The 16014-nt window shown below is 38.5% G+C and overlaps 1 protein-coding gene across 3 annotated transcripts in view; it reads left to right on the top strand.

Moving 5' to 3' along the window:
• srbd1 (S1 RNA binding domain 1) overlaps nucleotides 1-16014 on the top strand; it is a 303090-nt gene that overhangs the window by 274572 nt on the left and 12504 nt on the right. For all 3 annotated transcript variants that reach the window (XM_059985738.1, XM_059985737.1, XM_059985736.1), the window contains exon 21: nucleotides 15320-15504. In XM_059985738.1, coding sequence (XP_059841721.1) covers nucleotides 15320-15504 — 185 coding nt within the window. The remainder of the gene's footprint in view (nucleotides 1-15319; nucleotides 15505-16014) is intronic.

The raw sequence follows: 16014 nt of genomic DNA, 5'->3' as shown, positions 1-16014 counted from the left end.
TTTGAAAAATAGCAGATGGAATTTAAAGCAGACAAGTGTGAGGTGTTGCACTTTGGGTAGACGATTCAGAGTATTATTTACACGGTGATCAGTAGGGTACCAAGGAGTGCAGTAGTACAGAGGGATCTGCGAATACAGATCTGTAACTTCTTGAAAGTAGCGTCACATGTAGAAAGGGTCACGAAGAAAGTTTTAGACACATTTGCATTCATAAATCAAAATCTTGAGTACAGGAGTTAGGTTGTTATGTTGAATTTGTATAAGTCATTGCAGAGGAATAATTTGGAGTATTGTGCATAGTTCTGGTCATCTCCCTACAGGTAAGATATCAATAAGATTGACGCGTGTAGAGAAAATTTACAAGGATGTTACCAGGTCCTGAGAATCTGAGCTATGTTAGGACTTTATTCCCTGGAGTGTAGGAGAATGGGGAGAGATTTGATGAAGGTATACAAAAGGCTAAATGTAAGCAAGCTTTTTCCACTTTAGGTGGGTAGACTGGAACTAGAGGTCATAGGTTAAGTGTGAAAGATGAAATGTTTAAGTGCAATATGAATGTTAACTTCATTCAGAGTATGTGAATTTGAAGATGAGATTGTGGAATGAGCTGTCAGTGAAGTGGTTGCGGGTTTGATTTCAACATTTAAGAGAAATATGGAAGAGAGGTGTATGAAGGACTATGGTCTATGTGCAGCTCAATGGGTCTCAGTGGATTACAGTGGTATGCAAAAGTTTGGGCACCCCTGGTCAAAATTTCAGTTACAGTGAATAGTTAACTGAGTAGAAGATAAACTGATCTCCAAAAGTCATAAATTTAAAGATGTAGCATTCTTTTCAACATCTTAAGCAAGATTAGTGTATTATTTTTCTTTTGTACAATTTTAGATTGAAAAAAAGGAAAAGAGCACCATGCAAATGTTTGGGCACCCCAAGAGATTTCAGCTCTCAGATAGCTTTTACCAATGTCTCAGACCTTAATTAGCTTATTAGGGCTATGGCTTGTTCACAGTCATCATTAGAAAAGGCCAGGTGATGCAAATTTCAAAGCCTTATTAATGCCTTGACTCATGAAACCTTGTCCCAGCAATCAGCAGCTGCCTCGCACTTTGAAAGTTAAAATAAATGATGCCCACAAAGCAGGAAAAGGCTATAAGAAGATAGCAAAGCATTTTCAGGTAGCCGTTTCTTCAGTTCGTAATCTAATTAAGAAATGGCAGTTAACAGGAACGCTGAGTTCAAGTTGAAGTCTGGAAGACCAAGAAAACTTTCCGAGAGAACTGCCCGTAGGATTGCTAGAAAGGCAAATCAAAACCCCCGTTTGACTGCAAAAGACCTTCAGGAAGATTTAGCAGATTCAGTGATGGTGCACTGTTCGACTGTGCAGCAACACCTGCACAAATATGACCTTCATGGAAGAGTCATCAGAAGAAAATCTTTCCTGCATCCTCACCACAAAATTCAGCATGAGGAATTTGCAAAGGAACATCTAACAATCCTGATGCATTTTGGAAACAAGTCCTGTGGACGAGATAGAACTTTTTGGCCACAATGAGCAAAGGTATGTTTGGAGAAAAAAGGGTGCAGAATTTCATGAAAAGTACATCTCTCCAACTGTTAAGCACAGAGGTGGATCGATCATGCTTTGGGCTTGTGTTGCAGCCAGTGGCACGGGGAGCATTTCACTGGTAGAGGGAAGAATGAATTCAATTAAATAACAGCAAATTCTGGAAGCAAACATCACACCGTCTGTAAAAAAGCTGAAGATGAAAAGAGGATGGCTTCTACAACAGGATAATGATCCTAAACACACGTCAAAATCCACAATGGACTACCTCGAGAGGTGCAAGCTGAAGGTTTTGCCATGATCATCACAGTCCCCCAACCTAAACATCATCAAAAATCTGTGGATAAACCTCAAAAGAGCAGTGCATACACAGCGGCCCAAGAATCTCACAGAACTAGAAGCCTTTTGCTTCTATGGGTGGAATGGGTGGAAATCCCCCAAACAAAAATTGAAAGACTTAGCTAGATACAGAAAGCGTTTACAAGCTGTGGTACTTGCCAAAGTGGGTGTTACTAGGTACTGACCATGCAAGGTGCCCAAATTTTTGCTTCAGGCCCTTTTCCTTTTCTGTTATTTTGAAACTGTAAAAGCTGGAAATAAGAAAGTAATCTTGCTTAATATTAAATGCGTCATCTTTAACTTTATGCCTTTTGGAAATCAGTTCATCTTTTACCCTCTTAGCTACTCACAGTAACAGAAATTTTGACCAGGGGTGCCCAAATTTTTGAATGCCACTGTAATAGTTCTGCATGGATTAGATGTGTTGAAGAGCCTGTTTCTGTGCTGTAGTGTTCTCTGACTGTACAGACCCCAGTCTCTCAGGCTCCCATCTAACCCTAATTCCTCCCTCATTCTCCTGACCCCCATTTTCCTCCCACCTCAATTTCTCTGAACACGCCAACCTCCCCTCAACTCCACCCTTTACCACTTCTTCACCATCCTTTCTGACCTCCCCCTCTCTGAGGCAAAATATCTGTCCTCAGCAAGGGCCTTATATTTGACTCCCTATGCCCATACTTCACTGAGTTCCAAGCATGCCATGATGCCAAGGTCTTCTTCTGTCACCGAGACTACTTCCTTGACAAGGATTCCCCATCCCTCCACCATTGACCCATTTTCCTGACTCCAGCCTTCTTCCTCTTCTTCTTGTGCATCCTGCTCTGGTCTTCTTCCTCATTCTTCATCTTTTCATCTCTTACCTGCCTGCAAGATGTTACCTTTCCTCACGCCTATTCTAATCTCACCCCTCTGAAAGCACTGCTCACCATACTCTCCGCACCAATTCCAACCTCATACCAAACCTGCTTACAAGGATGGTGCTATTGTAGTCTGCCAGACTGACCACTATCTTGTTGAGGCCAGATAGCAGCTCTCAACCACCTTCTCTTACTTACCACTTGCACAGAACCTGGCCATTGTCTCCAGCATTGCCAGCAACCTCATTAACTCAGGAGGTCTCCCATCTACCGCCACCAAACTCATTTTTCCCGTACCCCACACTGCCTATGAAAGTTGTTTGTAGTTGTCACCAAGATTCCAGTATAAAGTGATTGCCATGTAAAATATTTGTCTTATGTCTCTCATACATGTGAAACAAAACTTTGGCCCAAAATTTGCCATGGGTATCCTTGACCAAGTTCCCCAGGCTAGAGTTTGGAAAACTAAGCAAAATCATGCTCCACCACTGAAGTCCACTGGAAGAGCTTGTTAACAGACTTGAGAGCTAGTATCTGTTTGCAAGTCTGAGACTGCAGTGGGATATACACGTCTGAAACTCCCAAAACTGTGGATATTTATGTGGGAAAATGCGTCATTTGCTTCAGAATCATCAATGTTTCTCAGTTAGGTTCAGTCCAATAAATGTCTCTACACTAGGCCTGTGTTATGTTTGGAATACTTATTTTATGCAAGCATGAAAATTTGGCTAGTGATAGGATTTGGAGAGGGAATGGTATGAAGTAATGTTTATAGCCCCAATGTTTATCTCCACTAGTTCTATTAACTGTAAGCAACTACCATATGTAGCACCTTGTTCTAAGAAGAACAAAACACTTTAACAAGATCTTCATCTTGGTAGTTTAATGGTAGACATAAATGAGACAAACTGCTGCCAGTTTGGCATTTTTCACTTTGGTTTCTGATTACCAGCCTTGTTAGAGAAGTTATGAAGATGTATCTGTTATTGATAGACTTGCAGATCTCTCTAAGTATTGTGTGAAATAGGGAATAGATCAGGAATGCAGGCATGTTTATGTACTGTGTTGATCCTAGGGGCGATTTCTGTTGTGTGCTGCCCAGGAATGAGCAAATCCTTGGTGAATATGACCAGTGACAGTGGAGTCCTGGGTTATTTTTTTTTTAACTTTTTTTAAAATTTTCTCGAAAAACACTCATATATTTTCCAAGTACTATGTTACTACCATGAAGCATGGTTTTGGAATTGGGATATTAATATCTCTTTTTAAAATTAATAAAAGCAAATAGAATTTTATTAGTTTCATTTTCTCACTTTGTGAATTTGTTCTGTGGCATTTAATTGCCCAATTTTCTGCTGATGTGAACCAGTCAGGAACTGCCTGAAGTAATTTTTCACTTTGTACTTCTCAAGTGACTTATCAGCTTTATAGCTATTTTCAGGAACATTAATACAGTTCTGTGGTGGAAAACTAGGAAATGAAGCAGATCAGTGGATTCCCACTTCTCAGCCTGTAGCCATATTCCAATTTCTAAGGAATGTTTTATGTGGCATTGGAACTAGAGCATTTGACATTTCATATGCAATCAACCTCTTGATGTTTGAAACTGGAAAAGATGAAGCAGTAATTCAAGTTGTAAAAAATTCTTCCCATTGTCTGGTGAATATACAAGTGCACTAAATCACTACTAAATACAGCCGGCTGCCCGGTGTTATCCAGGAAGCATATTAAGTGTGCTATGTAAGGGAGAGTGAGAAATTCACAATCTTCAAACATGTGTTTCAGATAATGAGGAACACCCTGCATATTTATAGACATTGTTAGTTGTCTTATGATACAGCATAATGGGATTGGAGGCTTTTTGAACAAAAGGGTAAAGGTCTCTATTGGCTAGAGTCACACATGGCATACAGGAAACTGGTTTTGCTTGCTGGGACCCAGTTATCCCAGACCCCCAAGGTAGCACTGCAAATAAACTCATTTGTCTTCAGCTGTGTGGTCAGTATCCTTCAGTCTAAAGTGCAAAAGTGAATCAGTTTATTGCTGGTTGCATTTGGTTTCAGCAATTCAAGTTCAAATCTATAATGTCTGGAAGTGCCAAGATCCAGATTTTTTTCTAATAATTGGCAAATACCAATCACACAAGAGCCAAGTCATCACCACATAAAAGTTTCACCGACAACTTCTATCATTCTATGATATTTGTGACTGTGTCATCACCATCAGTGTACTGGGACCCCTACTGACCAAGAGTCCATGTGGACCTCCTGCATACCTGCTCTGACTCCTGGAGGGATACCAGAGGCTGTATTCGGGTTAAACAAAAGGTTCAGTACTGAATTCCCAAAACGTCTGCAGCACTTGCAAGACATGACTGGCTGACTCCCAGGTTCTCATTGATTCCTGGGAATGGAAGGGTTAACACATGAGGAGTGTTTGATGCCTCTTGGCCTGTACTGACTAGAGTTCAGAAAAATGGTGGGGGGGGGGGGGGGGTGCATGATGGTGGAAGGAATCTCATTGAAACCTACCAATGGAGAGGATGTTTCCAGTAATGGCAAAGTCTAGGACCAGAGGGCACTGCTTCAGGATAGGATGTCCCTTTTGACCAGAGGCGAGTAGGAATTTCTTTAGCCAGTGGTTGGTGAATCTGTGGAATCTAATGCCACAGATGATTGTGAAGATCAAGTCATTAGGTATACTTAAAACAGAGGTTGATAAGTTCTTTATTAGTATGGTGGCAAAGGTTACAGAGTGAAGGCAAGAAGATGGGATTGATAGGAAAAATAAATCAGCCAGACTCAATGAGTCAAAAGGCCTAATTCTGCTCCTTTGTCTTATGGTCTGATAAACAAAGTTTGTGGATTGTTCATCTGCTTTGATGGATAATGCTCCAAATGACTGGATGGTCAACGTGATCAGCTGGGAAAAAACAGTTCCCTTGGCATCTCATCCACTGGTGCGAGTTACTACCATCAGTGCTTAAATTGTTCTATTCGTGGTACAATATAGTAATTCTTTATGGATTTTTCAGCAGTGTATCAGAAAATAAAGTGCAAGAGTAGATGTACGGTGAAGACCATTACCTTTATATTGCGCTCCCAAACATGCACCATCCCAATCTAGAAGATATCGCACTTCCTTCAACATCTCTGAATGAAATGTGTGGTCCAGCAGGCAGTACCGTTGCCTCACATATCCAGTGATCCAAGACAAATCTTGACCTCTGCTGCGGCGGATGCAATTCATCTGTTCTCCACGTAACCTCATGGGTTTCTTTCAGGTACTACTTTCTTCCCACATCCCAATCTGCTGGTCAGTTGATTAATTGGATACTTTAAATTATCCGTCCTCCAGATAATAATCAGAGAGGAGTTGATGAGAAGCAAGCAGGCTACAATGAAACAAGTGGGAGAATGGGATTGCAGGCAATGGAATTGATGGGTGGAAAAGCCTCCTGGGAAGTATGATGCCCCAGACATCCCTCAGTTTGTAGCACTGAGATATTCATCACTGGGATTGCAGTAGTAATGTATTCTTATTGAAAGTTTGATTACCTCCTTAATTGTCAGTGTCCTGTTTCTTGGAATACTTAATTTAATTGTTCAATCTTTAGCTATTAACCTTCTCTTGAGACTTAATGAAGTTCATGGCTGGACAGTATCTCAGTATCATTCTATTTACCTCACAAAGCTTTAAAATGTTTGTTGGCAAAATCATTTCCCTGTTAGGATGATGATGCTGTTGTCATTAAAGGTTAAAAAAATACTTCTATATGGCATAGTTCATACACTTTTGTTCATAGGAACTGGTTCTGCATTTGCATTTCTCAAAAAATAGCATATAGTATCATGACAAACTGACTTTTTGTTCTCTGTTCAAGGAAAGCTTTGCAATGCACGTAAGAAAAATGTAGTAGGTGAAACCTCTTCTGCATTTTACGTTCTGAATTGTAACAGTTCTGATGTAATTTTGCAGCCTTTGACCAGTGCTATATGCAGTACTGTTATTACCTTTAGAATTTTAAAGTTTTGTGCCAGTTAGCAGTGACTTTCCGTGGCACAAAGTGAAGATAGCAGCTTAAATCACTTTAACATTAAGACTATATTGATAATAAAGGTTAAGATTTAACTTTGAGCATTATTAAGTCAAGTATCTTAAAACTTCTTGTGCCTAGATTTTTACCCCCAATCATTCATAGTTGATCATTGGAAAACATCACTGAGCAACTGAAGAACATTTTCTTTATTTGTTCATCTGTCAGCTAAAATCCATAATACAATGTAAAAAAAAATGGCTTCATGGTTTTCAGTTGCATCCTTAAAGAAAAATGTCAGTGGATTACATCATCATGGTAACTTCCTCTGCGTAACTTGGGATCAAATTGAATGATTGTCATATATGTTCAAGCATTTTCAACCCATTTAGAATGCTGAACTGAAATCTTCATGAGATGTGTTTTAATCCTGAAGTAATGGCCATTGTCTTCTTGGTTTGGGAGTTAATTGACAGTACTGAAGTCAAGCATAGCGAGCTTTGACCTTCATCTGCCCATGTTGCAATTGACAATGGAGTTCTTGCAATAGAACTATACATTGCACCAAGATTTAAATATGTTCCAGTTATCAGTATGGTCAAGCCTTAGAAAGGACAAAAGTAAAAATCATAGTGTATGACTCTAATATGCAGACTAAAGTCTGCTGTCAGGGTTTTAGATAATGGTTATAATTTAAGAGCTCTGGGTTTACTATTTCGGATGTAATTTAAACCACCCAATGACATTATTCTTTATGTAATCACTGCTCTATATCCATTATTTTCTAATCAGTTTCAGCATCTTTACAATAACTCAGTTGTACCCTTGAAGAAAACTTAGAAAATCAGAAAATATATGAACTGGTGTATTCAGCCTTGTGCTGCATGTTGACCTCAGCTAGGGATCGATCGAGCGTTGCTCCATGGAGCCCAGCTGAAAGTTGATAGCCATTGATTTTTGTACTGAGTGTCCTCTGCCCACATTCATTTGAATGAAGGTGGTGCATTAAGCATGTAATCAGATTTATTCTGTTGCTTTTTGCTTCCAGGAAGCTCGGGCATGAATCAAGATTGATTTTAAAGAACAAAATGTGATGGTTGATTTTTACAGTTTAAAAATCTTCAAAGCATTTTTGTTCGATGGATATCTTTATTAAATTTACTCTTTTGAATTTAAAGTCATTTTTAAATCATAAGGATTACATTGTATACCAATCTTAACCAATAGGTGCCTCTTTGAAGTATGAAGTTAGGCAATGCAATTTAAAAACAAGCATCATCACTACTTTCCAGACTGTGACTGTACTGTTAGTGAAGTTAAAATGTCTGGTTTATGCACATTTCTGATGTATTTGGTCTTCAGCTTGAGTATTGTTTTCAATTGCACTTTGAAGCAATCTTTTAAACAATTCCAATAAACGTCATTATTGTCTTTGTTGTAAATACTCAGAATCAGGTTTATTATCACCGGCATGTGATATGAAATTTGTTAACTTAGCAGCAGCAGTTCAATTCAATACATAACTAGTAGAGAGAGAAAAAAATAATACTAATAAATAAAACAAAACATAATAATAAACAAGTAAATCAATTGTGTATTTTGAATAGGTTATTCAAAAATGTGCAAAAACAGAAATACTGTATATTAAAAAAATAGTGAGGTAGTGTCCAAAGCTTCAAAGTCCATTTAAGAATCAGATGGCAGACGGGAAGAAACTGTTCCTGAATCACTGAGTGTGTGCCTTCAGGCTTCTGTACCTCCTACCTGATGGTAACAGTGAGAAAAGGGCATGCCTCGGTGCTGGACATCTTTAATAATGGACACTGCCTTTCTGAGACACTGCTCCCATGTCTTGAGTACTTTGTCGGCTAGTGCCAAAGATGGAGCTGATGAGGTATACAACCTTCTGCAGCTTCTTTCCATCCTGTGCAGTAGCTCCTCCATATCAGACAGTGATGCAGCCTATCAGAATGCTCTCCACGGTACAACTATAGAAATTATTGAGTGTATTTGTTGACATGCCAAATCACTTCAAACGCCTAATATAGTATAGCCACTATCTTGCCTTCTTTATGACCAATTCAATATGTTGGGACCAGGTTAGATCCTCAGAGATCTTGACACCCAGAAACTTGAAGCTGCTCACTCTCTCCACTTCTGATCCCTCTATGAGGATTGGTATGTGTTCCTTCATCTTACCCTTCCTGAAGTCCACAATCAGCACCTTCATCTTACTGATGTTGAGTACAAGGTTGTTGCTGTGGCAACATTCTACTAGTTGGTATATCTCACTCTTGTACATCCTCTTGTCACCACCTGAGATTCTACCAACAATGGTTGTATCATCAGCAAATTTGTAGATGGTATTTGAGCTATGCCTAGCCGCACAGTTGTGTATATAGAGAGTAGAGCAGTGGGCTAAGCACACACCCCTGAGGTGCGCTGGTTTTGATTATCAGCGAAGAGGATATGTTATCACCAATCCGCACAAACTGTGGTCTTCCAATTAGGAAGTTGAAGATCCAATTACAGAGGGAGGTACAGAGGCCCAAGTTCTGCAACTTCTCAATCAGGATTGTGGGAATGATGGTATTAAATGCTGAGCTATAGTCGATGAACAGCATCCTGACGTAGGTGTTTGCGTTGTCTAGGTGAAATAAATACTTTAAAATGACAACAGTCTCCAATTTCTCCAGTGCACTGATTAATTAATTCCCAACCTTTCTTATGCCATGGACCTCTATTATTATCCGAGGGGGTCTGTGGACCTCAGGTTGGGAACCTCTGAATTAAAGAGATAATAACATGAATGTGCCCTTCTTGGAAAAATGGGTATGCTATTTACAAATTTGATGGCTGCAACACACTCAACAAAAGTTGGGACAGAGTTAAAATAAGATTGAAAAGTGCACAGAATATTCAAGTAACACCGGTTTGGAATATTCCACATTAAGCAGGCTAATTGGTAGCAGGTGAGGTATCATGAGTGGGTATAAAAGTAGTGTCCATCAAAGGCTCAGTCTTTGCAAGCAAGGATGGGTTGTGGCTCACCCCTTTGTGCCAAAATTCATGAGAGAATTGTTAGTCAGTTCAAAAGGAACATTTCCCAACGCAAGATTGCAGAGAATTTAGGTCTTTCAACATCTACAGTACATAATGTGAAAAGATTCAGAGAATTCAGAGACATCTCAGTGTGTAAAGGGTAAGGTCAGAAACCACTGTTGAATGCGCGTGATCTTCAAGCCCTCAGGCGGCACTGCCTAAGAAACCGTCATGCTACTGTGACAATTATAGTCACCTGGGCTCGGGAGTACTTTGGAAAACCATTGTCACTTAACACAGTCCGTCGCTGCATCCAGAAATGCAACTTGAAACTGTATTACGCAAGGAGGAAGCCATACATCAACTCTATGCAGAAACACCAGCGAGTTCTCTGGGCCCGAGCTCATCTCAGATGGACCAAAAGTCTGTGGAACCGTGTGCTGTGGTCAGATTTTAGCTAGTTTTCAGAAAAAACGGGCGTCGAGTTCTCCATGCCAAAGATGAAAACGACCATCCTGATTGTTATCAGCGAAAGGTACAAAATCCAGCATCTGTGATGGTATGGGGGTGCATCAGTGGCCGCGGCATGGGTGAGTTGCATGTATGTGAAGGTACCATTGACTCTGAGGCGTATATTAGGATTTTAGAGAGACATATGTTGCCATCAAGGCGACGTCTCTTCCCGGGACGTCCATGCTTATTTCAGCAGGACAATGCAAGACCACATTCTGCACGGGCTACAACAGCGTGGCTTTGTAGACACAGAGCGCATGTGCTTGACTGGCCTGCTGCCAGTCTAGGTCTATCTCCTATTGAAAATGTATGGCGCATCATGAAGAGGAGAATCAGACAATGGAGACCACGGACTGTTGAGCAGCTGAAGTCTTATATCAAGCAAGAATGGACAAAATTTCCAATTGCAAATCTACTACAATTAGTATCCTCAGTTCCAAAACAATTAAAAAGTGTTATTAAAAGGAAAGGTGATGTTACACAATGGTAAACATGCCTCTGTTACAACTTTTGTTGAGTGTGTTGCAGCCATCAAATTCTAAATTTGTGTATATTTACAAAATACAATTAAGTTGGTCAGTAAAACTATTGAAAATCTTTTCTTTGTACTTTTGTCAATTAAATAAAGGTTCACATGAATTAACATATCACAGATTTTTGTTTTTATTGCATTTTGGAAAATATCCCAACTTTTCTGGAAATGGGGTTTGTGGATAACATTTAAAACTGAAATGCTGTTTTTGCACAAACCAAGATTAGGTTATCTTTTGTGAGAAACATGTAAAATAAGTTAATATGCTAAGATTATATTTTACTTGTTCTATTGATGTGGTGGAATCAGATATAGAAACATCATAAAAAGTAAGGTTAATTTTCTAAATTTTAGTTGAATAATCATTGGGAAAAAAAATTGGAAAATAGTGGTGTAAAGGCATTTAGCTGACCAATGTAGCTGACATTGGTTCACTAAGACAGCAAATTTATTGTTGTAAGGCAGGTGACATTGAATGTGAAAAGGTTAATCAACTACACTGCAGTGCTCTTCCAATTAACTAAAAAGTTGCACGTTTAATGGAAATGTTGTTCATAAGAACACAATTATGTATAGTTTTTATAATTTTAGCTTATGAATGATTTTTTTATTTAACTTGGAACAAAATGTTTGTGGGGAAGCATTTTCCTATTCACTTTACAAGGAGAGTAAAAGTAATTAATGGCTATTCATACTTTTCCTGGTGACCAGCTGACCCTTGAAGCTGTTTGATAGCTTTGAATCTGAGCATTGTATGTCTGGTGACGCTACTAGAAAAGAAAGAATGTAAACTTGTACTACTTATCAATTTGCTTTTATTTAATTGGATTGAAGACAGTGCACTACAAAATAATCTTTGGCTAAGTATTTCTTTCTTTAGGAAATTACTTGTTTCACAGCTTTTCAGTTTGCTTGTGCTATGTGCTTCATCGTTCATACCAGCTGTGACCTGTCACAGGCATCATGCTGGTGGGGTCAATCAGTGCCTGCAGTTAGCAACTCAAAAGTAAATTTATTGTCAAAGTACATTTATGTCACCATATCATTTTTTGCAGGCATACTCAATAAATCCATAGTAGAATAATAACCAAAATAGAATAAATGAAGACTGCACCAACTTGGGCATTCTTCAAGTGTGCAAAAGACAACAAACTGTACAAACACGAAAAGAAAGAAATAATAATAATAATAATAATAATAATAAATAAATAAATAAATAAATAAATAAATAAATAAATAAATAAGCAATAATTATTAAGAAGATGAAAGTGAACCCTTAGGTTGTGGGAGCATTTCAGTGATGCCTTTGCTTCAAGGGCCTGATGGTTGAGGGGTATAAACAGCTAATGAACCTGGTGGTGTGAGTCCTCTCTGATGGCAACAGCGAAAAGAGAGCACGTCCTGGGCAGTGGGGATCCCTGCTGTTGGATGCTGCTTTCCTGTGACAATGTGTAGGTGTACTCAAACGTGGGGAGGGCTTTACCCGTGATGGACTGGGCAATATCCACTACTTTTTGTAGGATTTTCCAATCACAGGCATTGGTGTTTCCATACCGAGCTGTGACACAGCCAGTCAATATACTCTCCGCTGCATACTTATAGAAGTTTGTTAAAGTTTTAGATGTCATGCCAAATCCTTGCCTACTCCTAAAGAAATAGAGGCACAGCCATGCTTGCTTCATAAGGTCCTCCGAAATAATAACACCAAGGAATTTAAAGTTACTAACCCTCCCCCCCCACCTCTGAGCCTCCAATGAGGACTGGCTTACAGACCTCGTGTTTCCTTCTCCTAAAGTCTATAATCAGTTTCTTGGTCTTGCTGACATTGACTAAGAGGTTGTTATGGCACATCTCAGCCGGATTTTCAATCTTCCTCCTATATGCTGATTTATCACTAACTACCTTTGATTCAGCCCACAACAGTGGTGTCATCAGCAAACTTGAATATGGCATTGAAGCTGTGATCAGCCACAGAGTCTTGAGTGTAAAGTGAGTAGAGCAGGAGGCTAAGCACACAGCCTTGTCGTGCACCTGCACTGATGAAGCTCCTGGACTGACTGGGGTTGCAAAAAGAAATTGAAGATCTTGATATTTACTGCTTATTTATTTATTAACCATATAACAATTACAGCATGGAAACAGGCCATCTCGGCCCTTCTAGTCCGAGCCGAACGCTTACTCTCACCTAGTCCCACCGACCTGCACTCAGCCCATAACCCTCCATTCCTTTCCTGTCCATATACCTATCCAATTTGTTTTTAAATGACAATATCGAACCTGCTTGTACCACTTCTACTGAAAGCTCATTCCACACAGCTACCTCTCTTTGAGTAAAGAAATTCCCCCACGTGTTACCCTTAAACTTTTGCCCCCAACTCTCAAATCATGTCCTCTTGTTTGAATCTCCACTACTCTCAATAGAAAAAGCCTATCCTTGACAACTCTATCTATACCCCTCATAATTTTAAATACCTCTGTCAAGTCCCCCCTCAACCTGTTCAACCTTTCTCTGTAACTTAGGTGCTGAAACCCATACTAAAAATAATAATTATTATATCTTTCTTTTTCTTAATCTTTTTTTAATCAGTTTGTTGTCTTCTGCAGTCTGGTTGAATGCGAAAGTCAGGCATTCTCTTTCATTGATTCTGATATGGTTGTTATTTGATTATATATTTATTGAGTATGCCTGCAAGAAAATGAATATCAGAGTTGTCAAAAGTGACATATATGTACTTTGATAATAAATTTGCTTTTGAAAATATCTGATAGTAGGTATTTTTAATAATAAAATCAACATGCAAACTTGATTAGTGTGCAACCTCAGTTGTGGGAAAGCTTTTAGAAATATTGATCTGTAATTTGATTAATAAGAAAACTGATTAATTAAGGCAACTGAGCACAGATCTATTTAAAAGTTACAGAAGAGGAAGCAGCTAGGATTGATGAGGGTACTGCTGCTCATGTGGTGTGCTATAGAACCAAAAGTCCAATAAAAATAAGGAGGAAAAGTTAAGTTAGGTAAATCAAAAAGCTAATGGGTTTGTAAACTGTAGGGATCTGATCCACATTCCATGGATTTGAAAGAAATGGCTATGGGGAAATATAGATATTTTGGGTATAGTCTCCCAAAATTCCATGAATACTCAATGGATCCTGTGGTTGAAGTTTACCAAATGTGTTTCTTATATTTAAGAAAGGAGAAAGTGAAAACTTGCATGTAAACCTGATGATAATTTTTGGCAAATACTGAAATGTGCAATAATTAATGTTGTATCAAATTAATGAAATCATTATGTTGTATCAAATTAGAAGTTAATGAAATGACTGAGCAGTGTCAGTGATTAAATGGATTTTTTGAGATTTTATATAGATACATGGTTGAGGAGAACCTGAGGATGTGGTACTTCTGGATTTTCTGAAGGCTGTCAATCAAGCCCAAGACATAATTAAGTTAGAGCACATACAAATCATACTTTGGGTTGGGAATATATTAAAATAAAGTGGGTTCCTTCTCAAATTTAACCATTTATGATTAGTGGTGTTCTACAGCAATTGGGACTGATAGTCTATATGAGTAAAATCACATTTCAAAATTTTCTTATAATATAGAACAAAATGGGATACAAACAATGCCCAGGTGTTAAGGAAATATAGACCAGCTAAGTGAAAGGACAGCAACATACTAGAAAGAGTATAATGTTAGAAAATTATGAGACTGTCTAGTAACAAAATGATAATTATTGCTTATTTTTTTAAATGATGAGGTATTTAGAATATGTTGATGTTCAAAGTCCCTGGTATCCCTGTTGTCACTAAAGACCAACATGCAGTCAAATAGCAAGGCAAGATTGTGCAGAACATCAAGTTTGAAAAGTTTATGAAAAGGAGTATAGTCAGGTATATTTGCATAGTAGACATAGGTGTGGATATGTAAATTCAGTAGATTCTATGGAAAGAACACTGGAAAAGACACAAGACCAAAAGAAATTATTCCAACAATGAGGGTACGTAGAGGGAAAAAAAAACCGTATAAGATAATACATTTGAAGACTAGGAAGTTAAGGTTCAGAAGGTCTTATAGTCATGGATCTGAGCATTTGCACTTAGTACTATTTTCTGTTTCTATGTCCAGCCTTTTAATCCAGCTAACTATTTCTTAGATTTATTTCATAATCAGTGACTGTTTTTGAAACGAAGTATATTGTGTTACTAAATTCTTTCAGATTATTTTCATAGTTGATTTTGTGTGGTGAGATATTAGAATTCTATTGGTGACTATCATATGACATATTTGTCCTCAGATTGCCACTCATAAAACATTAATTGTATTGGAAAGGATGCACTTAGCTAAATTGCTGAGCTTTTCCATCAGGCTTTCTACAACATCAGTATTCAATTTTATTCTGGTTTACTTACTTTCCTTTTGACGATTCCAGCTTCTTGTCCTTCATTGGTGGAAACTTATCTGACATTGGAAGCCATGCTATGCAGAACAGTGTGAACACAGCATTGAAAAGCAATTCAATAGATGCTTTAGCTCAACAACTTGATACAACAGTGCCAACACTCCAGATGATTATTGATGGATTGAAACAGCCTCGTGACTATGACATCAGAGCAGGTAATGACTTCCAGCAACAGTCTTGGGTTGGCTAATAATGATGGGAATTATTTCTACTTGTAAATATCTGAACTTATATAGAGATGCAGAATAATTGGTAAATTTAAATTTGTAATTTGGTTTATTATTGTCACGTGTGCTAAGGTACAGTAACAAGCTTGTCTTGCATACTAACCATACAGATGATTCATTACAATGGTGCATTGGGGTCATACAAGGCAAAAAAATAACAGAGTGCAAGATAAAGTCTTACAACCACAGAAAGTGTATTTCAGGTGGATAATAAGGCACAAGGTTGTAACAAGATAGACTATAAGGTCAAGAGTTCATCTTATCACACTGGAGAACCATCCAATAGTCTTATAACAGCACAATAGAAACTGTCTTTGGGCCTGGTGATACACGTTTCAGGCTTATGTCCTGTGTCCAGTGGGAAGGAAGGGAAGAAGGAATATGCGGAGTGAGTAGGGTTTTTGATTATGCTGGCAAATTATAGACTGAGTCCATGGA

The sequence above is a fragment of the Hypanus sabinus genome, chromosome 12 (genome assembly GCF_030144855.1).
Source record: "Hypanus sabinus isolate sHypSab1 chromosome 12, sHypSab1.hap1, whole genome shotgun sequence".
NCBI classification, from domain to species: Eukaryota; Metazoa; Chordata; class Chondrichthyes; order Myliobatiformes; family Dasyatidae; genus Hypanus; species Hypanus sabinus.
Note: the sequence above shows the minus strand (reverse complement) of the source record. Positions and strands in the feature narration are given on the sequence as shown.